At 44.3% G+C, this 18,360-nt stretch overlaps 1 protein-coding gene across 4 annotated transcripts; it reads left to right on the forward strand.

Annotated features, from left to right (window-relative positions):
- Positions 1 to 3,732: 3,732 nt before the first annotated feature.
- On the forward strand, positions 3,733 to 12,326 carry FAM183A (family with sequence similarity 183 member A). 4 transcript variants are annotated; one of them, XM_021940339.1, is made up of 4 exons: positions 3,733 to 3,940; positions 6,717 to 6,776; positions 8,791 to 8,894; positions 12,136 to 12,326. In XM_021940339.1, the coding sequence occupies exons 1-4, from the start codon at positions 3,748 to 3,750 to the stop codon at positions 12,241 to 12,243; spliced, it is 465 nt and encodes a 154-aa protein (XP_021796031.1). In that variant the 5' UTR covers positions 3,733 to 3,747; the 3' UTR covers positions 12,244 to 12,326. The 4 variants fall into 4 exon arrangements, with proteins under 4 accessions (XP_021796031.1, XP_021796037.1, XP_021796044.1 ...); XM_021940345.1 differs by having other exon boundaries at positions 8,791 to 9,017; positions 12,136 to 12,224; XM_021940352.1 differs by having other exon boundaries at positions 3,806 to 4,049; positions 8,791 to 9,017; positions 12,136 to 12,224.
- The last annotated feature ends 6,034 nt before the right edge of the window (positions 12,327 to 18,360 follow it).

Consider the following 18,360-nt stretch of genomic DNA (forward strand, 5'->3'; position numbering starts at 1 on the left):
GGTCTGCCCACATCCCAATGACTCATTTGGATTCATTTGGACAAGTAACGAGAGCTCCCATTTGAAAGAATGACAAGCAAGCTACCTCAAATTTCTCTTTCTCAACCCACGATTTCACCTTTTCTGTTCCTTAATGCTCTCATTATCCAGCCCTCCTTTCTGCCATTTTTCCTCAGTGTTCAAGCCTGCACCCTAGTCTCCTGTGCCAACCCACATTTTCAGGGTTCTGCCCTATTTGAATAACGGGGTTCTGCCCTATTTGAATATCTGAATAACCCCTCTCTGAATAACGTCAGCCCTGCCCGCTACCCTACTGTAAGGATCTGCCCAGCTCTTCCTCTGTTGGTTTTAAACCATGCATCTGCTGTTGCCGTGTTCATCAGGGTCCCAATTTCCATTACTCCCCTGCCTTTCCCTCTGCTCCTCCTCCTAGCCCTTGTTTCTAATCCATTGTACTCTAGCTCCCACTCCCTATCAAGCCAACCCCAACCAGCCACGACAATTCACAGCTCTCATCCTGGAGAGATGGTTTCCCTCCTGCTGGGGCAGTTCTGGGGCAGTTCAGAATGGCCAGGACTGTGGATTCCCAGCAGCTTGGCCTGGTGGACACACAGAATGCAAGACAACAGCAAACCCACCTTCAGCCTTGGTAAGTGACAGGACCCCTTTTCCATGACCAGATCCTGGTTACCTTGCTACTATCTCTATTTTGTCTCCATTCCCATCTGGGCAATCCTCTTCAGATGCCAGAGATTTCCTTTTTTTCAACAGTTCCCTCCTTTCCTCTCATGCCTGGTCAGCCAGCCTGCGTGAGGCTCTCTACGTTTGAGACTGGCTTCTCCATGGAACTTGGTCTGTAGTCACAGAGCAAATTGCGGGGCCAGTGACAGAGAATGAAGAGGAGAGTGAGGAGTGGAACACATCTAATGTGTTCTCTGGAGGGTAAGTCCTGTTGATCTGCCCTGCATTCAAGTGAGTGCAACCCCTGAGGATCACACAGGGCACAAGGTCCCTGCTATAGATAGATGGAGACTCAGGTTTGTTTCTGTTTCCTTTGGTCTGGTTCCTCCCAGACTCCATTTTCTTCATCCTAGGATTCCAGGACCATCCCAAGGACTTTCTGCCCTTGAGAAATGTCTCCTGCAAAAAGGGGAGGGTCCCTCCATTGTGCTCTCATCAAAGCTCTGAGGGTTGAGCCTCTTGCTCAGTCAGCACTTCTACTTCAGAATGGGAAAGGTAGCAGTCTAGAAGGCAAGAATGTGTCCAGATCCTGAGCAGATGATAGCATCAGATGAACACATGACATTAAGAAGTGCTCTCCTTAGGCCGGGCGCGGTGGTTCAAGCCTGTAATCCCAGCACTTTGGGAGGCCGAGACAGGTGGATCACGAGGTCAGGAGATCGAGACCATCCTGACTAACACGGTGAAGCCCTGTCTCTACTAAAAAATACAAAAACTAGCCAGGCGAGGTGGCGGGCACCTGTAGTCCCAGCTACTTGGGAGGCTGAGGCAGGAGAATGGCGTAAACTCGGGAGGCGGAGCTTGCAGTGAGCTGAGATCTGGCCACCGCACTCCATCCAGCCTGGGCGACAGAGCAAGACTCCGTCTCAAAAAAAAAAAAAAAAAAAAAAAAGTGCTTTCCTCAAACTGAGGTCTGGATTCAATATAATCTCAATAAAAATCCCAAAAGGTATTTTTAGGGAACTTGACAAGCTCGTTATAATTTATGTGGACATACAAAGGGCCAAGAAGAGGCAAGACTCTCTTGAGAAGACATCCTTCCCTACCAGATGTTAGAATTTGTTAAACAAATTATGATAATTAAGATAGTGCAAATAGACAAATAGACCAATGGCACAGAATAGAGTCCAGAAACGGACTTGCACATATGGGGACACTTTCTTTATGGCTGCAGTAGCACAGCAGACCAGTGAGGAAGGACTGTCTCTTCCATAAGTTGGTGGTGGGTCAACTGGATGCTTGTTTGGAAAGAAAAAATTAAGCTGGATTCCTACCTCACACTGCACTCGAAAACCAATTTCAGGTGGAATACAGATCTCACCGAGAAAGGGTAAAACAACAAATCCTCTTAAATATTAATAGCTCTGCCCACAAATGGCCATGGAGCTCTTGAGATGTACTATGAAGTATAAAATCTGCACTGGATTTTAAGCATTAGTAGGACAAAACAATGTAAAATATCTCAATAATTTTTATATTCAAACATTGAATCATTGACAAATTGGATATACTGAGTTAAATATCACATTATTAAAATTAGTTTTATCTAATTCTTGCCCTCTTAATGCAGATACTAGAATATTTTAAATTACATGAGTGGCTCAGCTCATACTTTCACTGAACAGCACTGCTCTGAAAAGTAAAATAAAAATAACCTCAGGTCATCAAATTAGAAAAAGATGTCTTAAATGAAAATCAAGAAGCAATAATCATAAAGGAAAACACTAATATATTTGACTACGTCTAACTTTTGGTGTCCAAAAGACACCATTAAGAGACTAAAATGGCAAGCCACACAGAGGGAAAGTAAATTTGCAGCATGTACAGCCCTCAAAATAATACATTAAGAACTCCAACAAATTGATAAAGATAAATGATCCAATTAAAAATTGTGTTCGACACTGTGTCCCAGACTAAACCCATTCTGCAAATCACATTGTGTTCTGAGTGAATGAATGAATGGATGAATGAATGAAGTACTGAGTGGGGAAAAGCACAGTCTTCAGTCAGTATTTAGGTGCTTACTAAAACTAGGGGTGGCTTCTTTCTTTATGCTAGACCTACTTTTGATTCTTTTTAAAAAAAATCTTTTTAGACAGAGTCTCTGTCACCCAGGCTGGAATGCAATGGCGTGGTCTCAGCTCACTGCAACCTCCACCTCCCAAGTTCAAGCGATTCTCCTGCCTCAGCCTCTCGAGTAGCTGGGATTACAGGCATGCGCCATCACGCCTGGCTAATTTTGTATTTTTAGTCGAGATAGGGTTTCACCATGTTGGTCAGGCTGGTCTCGAACTCCTGACCTCAGGTGCTCCACCTGCCTCGGCCTCCCAAAGTGCTGGGATTACAGGCGTGAGCCACTGTGCCCGGCGATTCTTTTAAAATAAACTACATTATTTAAGGTAGCTGGCAGACTCAAATTCATAGAAACAAAAAGTGAAATGACAGGGGCTGGAGAGAAGGGAAAACGGAAACGTTGTTTAATGGGTGTGAAAAAGTTCTGGAGATTGGTTTCACATAGTTTGAATATACTTAATACTACTGTACTGTAATACTTAAAAATGGCTAAGATGGTAAAATTATATTATGTGCATTTTAAACACAAACATTAAAAATAAACTATAAAGTCAGCAAGTTCCTTAATTAGGAAAAGTTTACTCTGTCAATATTATCACATTGGTAATCTTGGCCACACTGGCCACAACGTTTTCTCAGAGAAGAAACCTCCGATTTTTTTGTGAGGTTTTGATTCTGGGCATCTGCTTTAACGTGGAAGTGATTTCTGACTCCTTCCAAAAGCTTTTTTAGAAAATGATTGGCCAAGGTGAGGTCCAATCATCTGTCCCTTACCTCCTGGGTCTGCCCCCTTGCCAGGAAGCCCTTTCCTGGCGGTATCCAGGGGACCTTATAGTAACCAGCCCGGCCTGAGAAGCTGGGGCAGGTAGGTGCAGCGCCAGAAAAGGGCGGGGCGCGAAATAAGATCCCGACAGGCGGGCGCGGGGCGGGGCGATGCAGGCAGGGGAATGGGTTGGCCGAGTGAGACCCGCCCCGACCCGGCAGCACTACCAGAGCGCTGTTGCCTGGAGACCGCGGGACGCCGTTGCCTGGAGACAGCGGGGACGCGCTGCCTGGAAACTGTGGAAGGCCCAGGCAAGAGGGCACGGGGCAGCCGAAGGCCATGGCGGGACACCCAAGAGAGAAGGTGATTCCAGATGAGGTCCATCAGAACCAGATCTTGCGGGAACTGTACCACAAGGAGTTACGAACCCAGAAACTCTACACGCAGTATCACGTGAATCCCCTCCGCAAGAGTGAGAGGCACTGTGGGGCGGGGGAGGGGCGACAGCGGGAAGGCGTCGGGGAAGGAGCCCTCCGGGCTGCGGGATGGGAACGCGGTCCCAGCAAAAACGCTTTCCCCAGCATCCACCCCCTTTCCTAGATTTCAGGCACCATGACTTTGGAGAGGCCACATCATATCAGATGTATTCGCTGTATTAAAGTTCATGCGCAACACAATTAAACCTTTTCGTTGTAGAAGAAAAAAAGGTTGTATAGCTTTTTATGATTTTATTTTTGAAATAATTATATTTTGCAGGCTGTTTGTGTTTAGTTTTTGTTTGTATTTTCGGTTTTTAACAAGTGAAAGGTTTTTCTTCAGGCTTCTTATATTGTCCTTCGGAAAGTTCCGGGGTGCCCCCTGATAAAACAGCCCTACCCTCCACTCTTGTCTCTGTGCACCCTCCTTGGGCAGTTTGATCTGTCCTGTCACACCAGTTTCCCCTGAATGCCACTGGGTCTCAAATGGAGCTTCAGATGCACACGCCCAACCACCTCCCAGCTCCCCTGCCTGGACCACCCACAGGCACCTCACACCCAGCAGGAGGAAAGCCAGGCTCATCCCCACCTTTCCCACTCTCTGCTGCTCCAGAATACCCTGTCTCTGCAAAAGGATCCCCGGATGATTCACTCTCATGATCAGGATCATTCACTCTCATCATCTAACGATCTCGTGATCATTAGAAGCCTCGGAGTCCTCCTCAAGGTCTCTCTCCCTCCCTCCACACACTTAAAAAAGGCACAAGCCCTGTTTATTAACATTCCTCTCCCCTCACCTACCTGTTCCTGCTTCAGTGAAAGACACTATCATGCATATGGGTTCCTCTCTGCCTCTGCTCAGGTACTTTCATGCTCTAAGTAGCACCTCAAACAGCCTCTGCCTGCATCCTCATTCCTGAAGCCTCTGCAGGGCCCTAGTCCTTACCGCCTGGATTGGTCTGATGGGCTCCCAATTCCTTATTCTCTTTCCCTCCAAGCTGGCCCCTCCGACCAAACACCTACACCCTTGCTAGCTTAGTGCTATGCTAGGAGGACAATTAGATCACATCAATCCCACCTAACATCCTTCTCATAGCTTCTGAGGTAAAGCTTAAATCAATCCGGACATAAGGCGCATTGGAACTGGCTCTGGTTCCTGCCAGCTTCATCCCATACTCCTCTCCCCGACTTTACCCTGCTCCTTTAAGAAATGCTTTGGTGGCTACTCTGCACCAGCCATTGCTGATGAATCCCACACACAGGCCTTTCCCCCTGCTGTTTCTAAATAAATGGATTTCCTAAATGCGTCATGTCATTTCCCACTTTACCTGCATAAACATTGTTGCTTCTTCCTGAATGCCTTTCCCAACTCTGTGCCTAGTAAGTAAAGTACACTTTGTTGCCCGGCTCTGTAGAGAAAATGTACTGTCTTCACTTTCCTTCTAACTAACTTGGTTTTCTTCTGGAGCCCCCAACCGCTAGTTTCAGGAAAGCAAATTAGCGTGGAAAGCCGTTCAAACTGGGTCCATTCCAACAATGGAAATAACCTCTTCAGGCAACCTTCATGCTATCTAGGGAAAATGCTGTCTCCCAGCTCATGTCCCTCGAGCATGTGAGCCATTGGAATAAAGTGAGAAAATATTACAACTGGTATTGATTACTTTTATTTATAAAGATAGAAATTTTCATCGCTAATATACTGATAATAGTACATAAAAACTATATAATTATACATATTTTAAGGGCGCATGTTCTAAAGTCCTTTTACTGATAGGAGTTTGAGACAAGCAGCTTGGAGACCACTGGTTTCTACTGGTGTCTGCTCATTTCCCACTACTCTCCATCTGGCTCACTCCACTGGAGCCACTCTGGCTTTCTTGACGTTTCTCAAACTCCCCAGGCTCATGCTTATACGCTTCCCACATACATAGCACATTCCCTCATTTCATTCAAAGCTCTGCTAATATGTATCTCCCTAGAGATACATCACTCACACCCCAGCCCCAATGCCAACTCTCCATCCACATAACCTGCTTTACTGTTCTCCATCACACTTACATTTATTTGCCCACTTACATATATATATATATATATATATTGCCTGTCACCACAAATAGAGTAAAAGCTCAGAGGGCACAAGAGCCAGCTCTGTCTTGTTTACAGCCTGTTCTTCAGTGCACAGTAATTATGAGCTGAGTGGATGAATGTGGGTGCTGCTCCTCTGTTACCATGTGCCCTCCTGGGCATAGATCACTGCCTGGCAAACCTCTTTGGCCTTCCCCATAGGCCAGCACTGTCCAAGAGAATTCATCAGTGATGAAAATGTTCTCTGTCTTGGCTGTAGTCAACACTGTAGCCATTAACCACATGTGGCTATTGAGCACTTGAAGTGTGACTAACGTGACTAAGGAACTGAACATCGTATTTAATTTTAGTTATTCAAATTCAAGGAGCCACACGTGGCTGATGACCACCATTCTGGGCAGTACCACTCTAGACTGTCAGGTTCTTGAGGGCCTTATCCAATCGTGTATTATCCTAGCACCCAGGATAATGCCTGGCATGTACCAGTGCCAGATGGGTGCCCTGTTTAAGGTGGGTCTTAGAGAGGGCAGGGAATTCATGTCTGAACCTGTGATGGCACTTTTTTTCTTTTTTTCTAGTTCACACAATCACCAGGAAGCCCATGTCTTGGCATGATAACCTGGAGGAACCTGCAGATGGTAAGTCCTGGGGTTTGAAATGCCATTGAGATACAGCCCAGAGAGGCAGACCGGCTGGAGAGACCTCTCAGGGTACTGATACCCTGGAGCACGCATCAGAGTCCTCTGCTTTGATCCTGGAAATGGGACTCATGCTAACCAAGCTCAAAAAAGATGGCTACTCAGACAGTCTGTGGCAGATAGAATAAAAAATAATTTTTTAAAAAAATTAGTATAATTTTTAAAAGATGGACATATGCAACTATAACTGTCAAGCCAACTAGTGTTCCTACTGGCTTAACATTGCCTTCATTCATTCATCAGATACGTAAATGTTACAAGCACAAGTTCTGAAGCTGTACTAACTCAGTCCAAATCCTGGTTCTGCTACTCATTAACTGTAATATTGGGCAGGTTTTTCACCTCTCTTAGCCTATTTCTCAGGATTGATGTGAGGATTAGACAAAACAATGCCAGTGCATAGAATAGTAGCTGGTACATGGTCCTCAGGAAATATTAGTCCCATTGTTATTTTCATTATTAGGTCATCTCTATGCTGGCTCTGGGTTGGGGAGATCTCATAGAATAATGAAGAAGAAGAGAAGTAGACTTGGAAATAAGTAGACAAGTAAAAAGGGACCATGACTGGTGTGAGAACAGCATAGGAAACAGGTGCCTCCATCAGGCAGTGGAGTTCTGGGAAGACCTCTTGGAGGAGGTGACCACAGGGTGAGGTGGAGAAGATTGTGGAAGGACATTCCAAGTTCTATGGAAAATTACAGAAAAAGAAACATGACTACAAGTAGTTTGGCATGGCCACAACATACAGGTGGAGAAAGGGCCCTATTTGGGAGTGAGGGAGGAGAGATATTTGGTGGAAAACTGCATCCCTCTTGGAAAGCTTTCCTTCTTCCCCTCTACCTTCTATGAGCAAACTTTGGTGAAGGACAGATGACCGTGGCTGGGATGGGAAGTAGGGGAGCAGAGGATCTCAGAGCTTTATGAAGGAGGTAGACAAGTCAATAGACTAATAGAGAGGGCATCATCACAGGCAGTAAGGTGTTATCCGTAGTGTTCTCTCCCAACTAGGGCAAAGGGTGCAATCTGAGAACCTGTAGCAGTAAGGAATACAACAGGAAATGAGGGTCCTGAAAGTCAGGCAGGAGTTAGCTGCCCTCTCCCTTACATTAAGGATGCGCCAGCCCAGTGTCAGTCCCTTGAATCACCTTCCTTCATTTCATTCCCAGCCATCTTGCTGAGATAGACATTTTCCTCCCATTTCACAGATGAGTGAAGTGTGGCCCAGAGAAGTGATGCCACCCAACAAGCCGGTACTAGCACTGACTCCAAAGCCCAGGTTCATTCCACTGTCCGCCTGCCTCTCTCTGGCGGAGACTTGAGAGGGCAGAAGAACTATGGAGCTGCAAATCCATCTGGTGTCGGCAGCCATACTTATTTCAGTACACAAAGATTTAACCTCACTTCTTACAAGCTTGCTCCTCACTCTCTGCTGTGCTACACTGGCCAAACTTGCTCATGCCTCGGGGCCTTTGCTCTTGCTGCCTGCAGTGTGCTCTTCCTCTGCCTCTTCCGGGGCTGGTTCCTGCTTGTCAACCAGAGAGGCCTTCTCTCGCTGCCCCCTCTACAGCAGCTGCCCTTGCCTGCACATGACCCTTCACCTATTCCTTTCTTCACAGCGCATATCCCCGTCTGCCACCATCACGTCATTTTGTAAACCTGCATACTGTGTCCTCTGCCCCGTCTAGACCATGAGCTCTAGGAAAGCAGGGACCACGCTGTCACTCAGCACTCTATGCCCAGCGCCCAGAACCATGCCTGGCATAGAGTTTGAGCTCACCACCATCTTTGTTGAAAAATGAGTGGAGAGACCAGACACCCTGGTCTCGAGGATGAGACAAACCTTCAAGGCCCAGATGCTCTGCCTGAAAGGAACAATGTGGACGCAGGAAAGGGCACAGGACCAATCTCTGGTCCCAAAGCCTGACTCCTTCGTAACTCATACCTCATCTCCCAGCCAGGTTTCTGAATCTCATTCACCATACTGCCCAGGGACCAAGGAAGAAGTACCCAGAGACACAGACTGAAAACCAGGAAGTTGGATGGGACTTAGAGCCCTTGGTAAGCGTGGCTTCTTCCTCAGGAAACACGAGGAAACACAGCGGCAATGTAGGTGGTGACTGTAGAATAGAGCAGGGGGCCAGACGTGCCTGGGCTTGAACCTGGCTACCTCTTACCAGCTGGGTAAGTTACTAAGCTCTCTTATGACTCAGTTTAATTGTTGTAAAATGGAGCTAATACAGCTAATACCTATCTCAAAAGCTTGTTATGAGGATGAAACTAGGTGATATTTGTGCAGTTCCTGGAACAGGGCCTGGCACATGGTAAACACTGTGTGTTTAAATAAACGTACTGACGACAGATACCTAAGTCAGCTCCATCAGCTATCAGCAAGGTGGTCTTGGGTGTGCCACTCAATATCTCTGAGTTCTGCTTCCTTATCCATAAAAAATGGACATGTGACTGGGCGTAGTGGCTTATGCCTGTAATCCCAGCACTTTGGGAAGCCAAGGCAGGCGGATCACCTGAGGTCAGGAGTTCGAGACCAGCCTGGCCAACATGGCGAAACCCCATCTCTACAAAAATTGGCTGGGCGTGGTGTCGCATGCTTGTAGTCTCATCTACTGGGGAGGCTGAAGCAGGCGAATCACTTGAACCCAGGAGGTGGAGCCTGCAGTGAGCCAAGATCATGCCACTGCACTCCAGCCTAGGTGACAGAGTGAGACTCTTTCTAAAAAAAAATATTAATTTTAAAAATATATAAATAAATAACATTTTTAAAAATTAAAAAATTTCAAAAATTAAAACAAAAATACATAGAAAATGGACATGTGAGTAAGGATCCTCTCCTTGTTTGATAGGAAAGGCACAATTAGCCACTTTGGCACACAATCACCCTAAGGAATACAGCGCTTCTGTTTTTAAGGGAGAAGTGTGCAATATGGAATAGACAAGTCAAAGAAATTTCTGCCACACAAGTCTTTAAATCTGCTTATATCTTTGATCATGCAGAAGGTTTTCATTTTTAAGTCATCAAATATACAACCAATTTTCATTATGGTTTCTGGGTTTTGTGCCTTGCTTAGGAAAACCTTCAACACCTACATTATCAAGCAACTATTCTGTATTTTTCCCTAACTTTTTTTTCTTCTTCTTCTCTCTCTTTTTTTTGTGTGTATATATATACACACACATACACAAAATATGTACATATAGATGTACATACACACACGTATGTATACATATATACACACCTACAAGGAGGGACTTGGTACAAAAGGAGAGGTATGGTTAGAGAGCTGGAGAAGATAAACACTCAAAGAGGAAGAGGAGGTGGGGAGGTCTAACATCATGAATAAGAGAAAAGTGTTAAAATATGTATTCAGTGACAGTTATTGAATATAAATATGAATAATAGGCCAATATTCAATAACTGTTAAAAACCAGAAGGAATGGTACTGGAAGTGCTAGTGGAAAAAAAATAAATTTTAAATTTAAAAACCAGAAAGAAGACTTTTCAAGTGGGGAAACTACGGTGAAAGGCGTAGGCACCACTGTGGGGTTTTGCGGTGAGGGAGGGAGAGAGACTGGTCTCAACTCTGATTATAGCATGGGCAAGTGCGACTGTGTAGCCAAGGAATAAGGTGGGGGTCAGTGATGGAAAAATACTAGGAGGAAACATCAGGGTAGGGGTAGATTCTGGCTAACTTCCACCTAACAGGGTGCTTGCTGAAGGCAGGCTAGCAGGATCAGACACCCCCTGGAGAGTGGTGGAGGATGAGGAACCCAATCGGATATCAAGGGTGATCAGATATGAAAGGTGGGGGGGTTCTGGTTAAATCACCTTAGCAGGATTTTTGCTAGAATTGGACAATGCAGAGGAAATGGAAATCCCAACATCAGACCTGGTTGAAAAGTAGTTCAGGGAGCCTGAATAGAGTTTGGTCAAGGAAAAAATCTTTGCTAGGGAGAAGAAAGGTTGTGAAGGAAGGAGTGTTGGCATGAAGACAGAAATCAGCCAAGATAGATCATGAAACAACTTAGAAAAACAGTGCAACGCACAAGTAAATTAATTCACCACTCTTCATTTTGTTAAAGAGTAAAGACAGGCCAGGCGCAGTGGCTCACACCTGTAATCCCAGCACTTTGGGAGGTCGAGGCAGGCAGATCACAAGGTCAGGAGATCAAGACCATCCTGGCTAATACGGTGAAACCCCGTCTCTACTAAAAATACAAAAACTTAGCCAGGTGCAGTGGCGGGCGCCTGTAGTCCCAGCTACTGAGGAGGCTGAGGCAGGTGAATGACATGAACCCGGGAGGCGGAGCTTGCAGTGAGCTGAGATAGTGCCACTGCAGTCCTGCCTGGGATAAAGAGCAAGACTCTGTCTCAAAAAAAAAAAAAGTAAAGACCTGGCTCACACAAGTACAAAGTGTGCATGTGGAGATGTTGCATCTTTGACCCTCCAGGACATCTCACGCAGGCTTACGATGACAGGATGGAAAAGTGTGGCCTGCCCTGCTCAGACCTTCGTAGGCTCTGCAGATCACAGATGGCATGTGTCTCCAGATCAGTGAACACTCTGGAGTTGCAAAGGGTCTGCAAATATTCCATGCTCTTCATCATCATAAACCTGGGGACAATGCCATCAGAGGCCACTGTTAGCATAGTAAGAAAGTGTACCTTAAAAACCATTAGATGCAGGTGCTGTGCAACCGGAAGAGGTAATTAAGTTGGAGTTTCAGAGTGAAGTAGTTGGAGCTTGATCAGCAGCAACTGGAAGCTCCCTGCCCCCTGGCAGGGCCTCACCTTGGATAGACAAGATACCTCCAACCTCAGTATTGGGACACTGGCAAAGCCAGACTCAAGGACCATCACTCAGCCTCTCATCTCCTGGTAATATTTTTTGGAAATACATTTTTAAAATTATTTGCACGGTGTAACTTCTATAAGATCGATGTGTCGGAGTGCTGACTATTACTCAGGTTCTATGTGACTCTTTCAACAAATTCATTCTTTCAGCAAATATGCATTGAATACCTAGTGTGCACTGGGTCTTGCTCTAGGTGCTGAGGATACTGTGGTCTCCAAGTCAGGCAGTGGGACAGGGAAGACCACAACTGTGCATAGGTTATTCTCCTCCGATCTCACAACCTTTTTGATGTGCATGTGGTCATCTCCATTCCACAATGCAGCCACAGGTCAGGAGGGTGAAGCCTGATATAAGCCAAGTCCATTGACTCCAAACCCAGGTCCTCCTGCATCCTCACAGACTTCTTCCTGATTCTGCATCCTCCTTTCTAGGTCAACCCAGAACGCCATGACCGCAGGCTGAATCACTTCAGGGTCTGCAGTGACATCACTCTGTACAAGGCTAAAACATGGGGCTTAGGAGATGATCGCCACAAGTAGCATCCCAGCAGAGGAGCCCATCTGTGGATCTAATGCCCTAAGTGTGCACGGCCCAGAGAAATAAAATATAACTTTAAAGTCAAGTCTCACTTTTCTCATTTCTGGCTGAGTCCACTGGTTGAAATCCTTGTGTGGTAAAGTAAAGTGAGAAATCAGATAAAGATGGTGGGCTAATTGCACACAATCATCTGCTCTGCCTTCCTAATACTAATAAAGGATCACAAAGGGATACAAAACCCACCACTGAGAGAATGGAAGGAAAATGTTACCAACAGAAAAAAACTGGAAGTGTGTTCAGGAGATAGAAAGCTGATGGAGGAGGATGGCAGGAACCACAAAATGCAAGCTGATGGAACGCCTCTGAGCACAGGCCTTCCAGAACTCTAGACAGAGGTTCAGGACTCAGACAGAGTGGGGTGTGAAGCAGAGGACTGAAATTGGATGTGGGTAGGGGTAATCCCACCCCCCCACACACCAGGAGCCAGGTGTATAACATCTCCCCCGCGCTGGAGGCTGGGGAGTTATTCTTGGGGGAAGAGGAGAAGCCCAGGGCTTAGGGATACTAAAACACAAGGCATGAGTCAGGCACGGAGCTGAAAACAATCTGTGAAAATCTACAAAAAGAAGGCTGAACCCCTAGCCCAGGTGCCCACCTACACATATACTACATTTTTACCCTAGGTTTGAAGATGGAGTGTTCCCCTCTGGAAAAATAATGAAACTTCTCTAGAGACCCCCACATAGTACCATTTGAGAGACCTTTAAGGAAAGAACCAGGGAAGTCAATTTCCTTTTCCCCTTCCTGCTACGAACCGTTCCTCCTGGACCTCATCCTGTTGAGCTACCACATGCTTCAGAGTTGCAGCCACCTCAGCTTCTGCTCAGCCTCTGCAGCCAGTGTGCCACCTCTGCAGGGCCATGTGGGCCACAGATCTCTCCAGAGTGACCAAATGACTGGGTGGGGCTGTGTTAGCAGAAATCTGGTCTCCTGCATCCCCAGCTGCTGCACGTCCCTGAGGAAAGTGTGGAGGGCCCAAGGGATCCAGTACCATCTCTTCCTCAAGGAGCCTTAGCTTCTTAAAGAGGAATGCCAAGGAGAGGAGGGGGAGAAGGAAGTCCAAGGAATCTTTACAGAAGGGCCAGCAGGTAAGGAAAGTAATCTAGGAACTGATCATAAAGATGTCATTGAGCCAGGCACTGAGGTTAAAAAAAAAAAAAAAAAAAAAATGGGGGGGTGGAAATGAAATCAAAGAGGCAACTCACGAGATAATGGAGCAGGCAAATGAAAAGAAGTGTGCTGCCACTGAAGCCTCAAATGATGAGTTCCAGAAAGTTAGACTTGTTCCCAGCTGCCATCAGGCTAGATCCTTTGTTGGCCGTTCTGTACGCCAAGGGAGTTGTCTTTGTAAAACCGCAGAAGCCAATGTTGCCATCCCAAGTTGCTATTTAAACCATAGAAAACCAGAACATGAACATTTTGGCATTTTTTTTTAAACTAGGAAGTATAAAAACTTAGAGAAAATAAAATTAATATCTAAATTTTAATATATAGTGATCACTTTGGCTTTTTCTTTGGCCTAAGCGGATAAAGAAGAAACTGTTAAAGATCTCCTTTTCCTGAGTGAGGGGGAATGCATCTAATGACAAGAAATCATTGCTCATTATTTAAAAAGAGTTAGGTATGTTTTGTCTTAGGATCTCGATTTTTATTTTAATTCTTTGTTTTGAGAAGAAGGCCATGGACCCTGCAATATGTAATAGGGTTTGGTTAAGGAAGGAAACCCTGAGGGCAAGTCTCAGCAGATTCGCCCCATTTTATATCACAGAAGCCCATATTAAATTCAGAGTACATTGATGGGGAGCAGTGGAATCCTGCACTGTGATTCAAGGTAAGATACTTGTAAATGCTGCATATAATCTTGGTTCTGTTTTTTAAAATGCAAATGAAATACTGTGCATTGTTTTTATATCAGAATAGAACAGGTTCATTTTCCTTTACACGTCTGTTTGAAATTGCTTTTCCATGAGCATATGCATAATTCTTATGTATCCACTCTGCTTGTTTTCAATGTTCTTTTAAAATTTTTGTTGGGCTAAAAAGAGCCTTTTCTTTGGTATCATCATAGCTACCATCATCTATAGCAAAACTGCATATCTAGTACTGGAAGTAGTTTAACCAGCAATGTAGTAGGTAATATACAGGATAATGATCAGATATCATTTCTGATTGGCCAGAAGAGTTAGTTTACATGTATGCAGTTGAGGTCCAATGACTTCCAATTAAAGATCTTAGGCCTGGCGCGGTGGCTTACACCTGTAATCCCAGAACTTTGGGAGGCCGAGGCGGGCAGATCACCTGAGGTCAGGAGTTCGAGACCAGCCTGGCCACCATGGTGAAACCCCATCTCTACTAAAACTACAAAAATTAGCCGGGCTTGGTGGTGGGTGCCTGTAATCTCAGCTACTTGGGAGGCTGAGGCAGGAGAATCACTTGAACCCAGAAGGCGGAGGTTGCAGTGAGCCAAGATCACGCCATTGCACTCCAGCCTGGGTGACAGAGCGAAACTCTGTCGCAAAAAATAAAAAACAAAGAAACAAACAAAAATCTTATACCAAAAGATTCTGGAATATTATTTGACATCTAGTCTTCAATGTGAAAAAGGTACCTCTTATAATTACACTTGAATTCATCTTCATGAATATTTAAATTTTCAGAACAGCATAAAAAGTGGATTCGTTGATATGCAGAAAGGTGAGTCTAGTTTTATGATCCACTGTAAATTATAAAATAGATTAAATGCCTGAATGTTTTCATCACAAGGTTGTGCTCTGAAAGCAATCAATATGCTTCTGTAGCTCTGCTCCTGCAAAGAGAGCAACCACATTTTCTGCTTTCATCTCCTTCCCAACTCTGCCCAAAAAACAGAAAGCTGTTACTTTGTATACTCATCTAAAAAAGCATATATAGTCAGTCTTCACTTTGCACAATAATGCAGGACTACAAAAATGTCCTGCTTGCTGAAACTATGCAAAGCGATCTTAATCATCGTTGGGGGAAAATTACAATTGTTCTGTGACCTTTAAAGAAAAATTGTCCAAAAGTCCTTTTAAAAAGTATGAACCTGGCCGGGTGCAGTGGCTCATGCTTGCAATCCTAGCACTTTGAGAGACCAAGGCGGGCAGATCACAAGGTCAGGAGATCGAGACCATCTTGGCTAACACAGTTAAACCCTGTCTCTACTAAAAATACAAAAAATTAGCCAGGCGTGGTGGCAGGCGCCTGTAGTCCCAGCTACTCCGGAGGCTGAGGCAGGAGAATGGCGAGAACCCAGGAGGCGGAGCTTGCAGTGAGATAAGATCGCACCACTGCATTCCAGCCTGGGCGACAGAGCGAGACTCTGTCTCAAAAAAAAAAAGAAAAAAGAAAAAGAAAAAAAAAGAGAAAAGAAAAAGCATGAATCTTTAAGGCTTAGAAACGAAAACTAAACAATGAAAAAAAATTGTGTGAAAGTATTAAAAACTCTGTTCAATGCGTAACAAAATTAAAATAGTAATATTTAGTAGACTAACTTTAAAACAGTAGAAACATTGAGAATCAAGTGTTTTATTTCTGTATGAAAAACCATGCTTGTCTTCTTTTTTCCCTTCTGTAACTTACAATATAGAACAAGCATCTTTTCCGTGCCTTGGCAAATTGTCTTTACTCCTTTCTAAGTTTGGATTTAGTTCCAACAATTTATCACTTGATCTTCCAGTGTCATTACATATCTCCAAGAGTCGCTTTAATGTGAAGTTTTTCACTAGTGTCACTCCCTGGAGACATCTTCATCTTTTCCATCTCTTTCCTCATTTGTAAGTTTGCCTTCACAAGGTTTCTCTGGCTGTATATCTAGTCTCTAGAATGGCAACAGCATTCACAGTCCAGTATCAGCTATTTTATCTACAATTCCATTTGCGTTGCACTCAAATTTTACTTCCAGTCTCATCATTTAAAAAAAAAAAAATTTTTTTTTGAGTTTTTTGAGACAGGTTCTCACTCTATCACCCAGACTGGAGTGTAGTGGCACAAACATGGCTCACTGCAGCCTCAAACTCCCAAGCACAAGATATTCTCCCACCTCAGCCTCCTCGGTAGCTGGGACAAGTGCATACCACCAATGCCTGGCCAATTAAAAAAAAAAAATTTTTTTTTTTTTTGAGATGGAGTCTCACTCTGTCGCCCAGGCTGGAGTGCAGTGGTGCCATCTCAGCTCACTGCAAGCTCCGCCTCCCGGATTCACGCCATTCTCCTGCCTCAGCCTCCTGAATAGCAGGGAATACAGGTACCCGCCACCACGCCCAGCTAATTTTTTGTATTTTTAGTAGAGACAGGGTTTCACTGTGTTAGCCTGAATGGTCTCGATCTCCTGACCTCATGATCTGCCCGCCTCGGCCTCCCAAAGTGCTGGGATTACAGGCATGAGCCACCACGCCTGGCCAAAAATTTTTTGTAGAGAGGTCTCACTGTGTTGCCCAGGCTGGTCTCAAACTCCTGGGCTCAGATGGCCTCCCAAAGTGCTGGGATTACAGGGGTGAGTCACTGTGCCCTATCATTTTTTGTTTCTTTGGTGTACATTGATCCTTGGTGGTCAATTCCCTCTCAACTCTATAAAATGCATGAGTTTATTGCTAAAGACAGAGGCAACACAACTACACACTTTGCTGTGTGTGTGTGTGTGTGAAATGAATAACAGATGCAGAGGCTGATTTTGGACAGACTTTGAAAGAAGTGATGGTCATTAGTTTTCATGCATCTGTCATGTATGGAGTGATTTGTGGACTAAAGAGCTACTAGCAGCGACTATTTCTACTTTATGCAATTACTCAGTTATTACTTTGGTAACTGAAATGTGAACATTGTTGATGAGAAACTTATTTAATTACATCATGATAACTGAATTCATGCATATTAGAATCTGTACTGGGGACTCCTAAGTTCATACTTATTTTTCAATGAATGGGATTGTATTTATTTTAAAGCAATATGAAGGAGGCTGAGTGCAGTGGCTCATACCTGTATTCCCAGCACTCTGTGATGCCGAGGCAGGATTGCCTAAGCCCAGGAGTTTGAGACCAGCCTAGGCAGTAGAGCAAGACCCTGTCCCTACAAAAAATTAAAAAAAAAAAAAACCTAGCCAGGCATAGTGGCATGCACCTGTAGTCCCAGCTAGTTGGGAGGCTGAGGCAGGAGGATTGCTTGAGCCCACGAGTTTGACGCTACAGTGAGCTATGATCATATCACTGTAATCCAGCATGGGCAACAGAGTGAGACCTTGTTTTTACAAAAGAAAAAGAAGACAGAATGCTACCTGCACCTTGAACATCCTTTATTTTGAGGGTTAGAATGGTAGAAGTGATGTAAATGAGTTCTACAAAGGATATTTCTAAAATTAAGGAAAGTGATTCCATATGTAAATCTTTGCTCTATAATAAAAAAGAAAAACACCGAGGAAGTAAAAGTTGGGGGGGGCATAGTTTTCAAAGCCTGTAAAAGTATGTTGCATTAATAACTTACTTTTGGCTTTAGCTTTATCAGTGTGAAATGTTGTTAACCTGTGTTCTCCTTTTGTGAAACTCTGTGTTACTTGCATAATTCAGTCTCTAACTGCTTCTGAGCCTGTTACACATTATCCCCATGCAATAATATGGCATGAATTATGAAAGAGGACAGAGTAAATGTTTTTGTCTTCTTGACATGTGACCTGTGTGACCACAGTTTTGTTAGTTGAAATTAGTTTATAAAAACTAAATTATCTTTGTTCTACATTACAATCTTAGTATTATATGAATCCAGAAATATCCTTTTCATGTGCCAATAATGCTACAAGAAAATGTGAAAATAAGTTATTCTTTCTGCTAAAGATACTACATAGCTCTCAGGCATTTCTAACTTCCTTAAAAATAAAATATGGTTTCTAAACTGGAATGGAGAGAGAAGGGGCAGGTAAAATGGCTTACCACTCTATCAACACAGAGTAAAGCCCAACAATTAATGTGGACTGCCTACTCAACATACCACCTACACAGAGCTTCCGCCTATGCTAGTACTTCTCAAATATGAACAACCAAGGCTTGCCA

The sequence above is a fragment of the Papio anubis genome, chromosome 1 (genome assembly GCF_008728515.1).
Source record: "Papio anubis isolate 15944 chromosome 1, Panubis1.0, whole genome shotgun sequence".
Taxonomy (NCBI): domain Eukaryota; kingdom Metazoa; phylum Chordata; class Mammalia; order Primates; family Cercopithecidae; genus Papio; species Papio anubis.

Excerpts from the sequence above, each read along its gene's own strand:
- FAM183A (XM_021940339.1), top strand. The coding sequence starts at position 3,748 with ATGCAGGCAGGGGAATGGGTTGGCCGAGTGAGACCCGCCCCGACCCGG. Across the intron at positions 6,777-8,790 it reads CCTGGAGGAACCTGCAGATG|CCAGGTTTCTGAATCTCATT; the intron begins GTAAGTCCTGGG and ends CTCATCTCCCAG. Across the intron at positions 8,895-12,135 it reads GATGGGACTTAGAGCCCTTG|GTCAACCCAGAACGCCATGA; the intron begins GTAAGCGTGGCT and ends CCTCCTTTCTAG.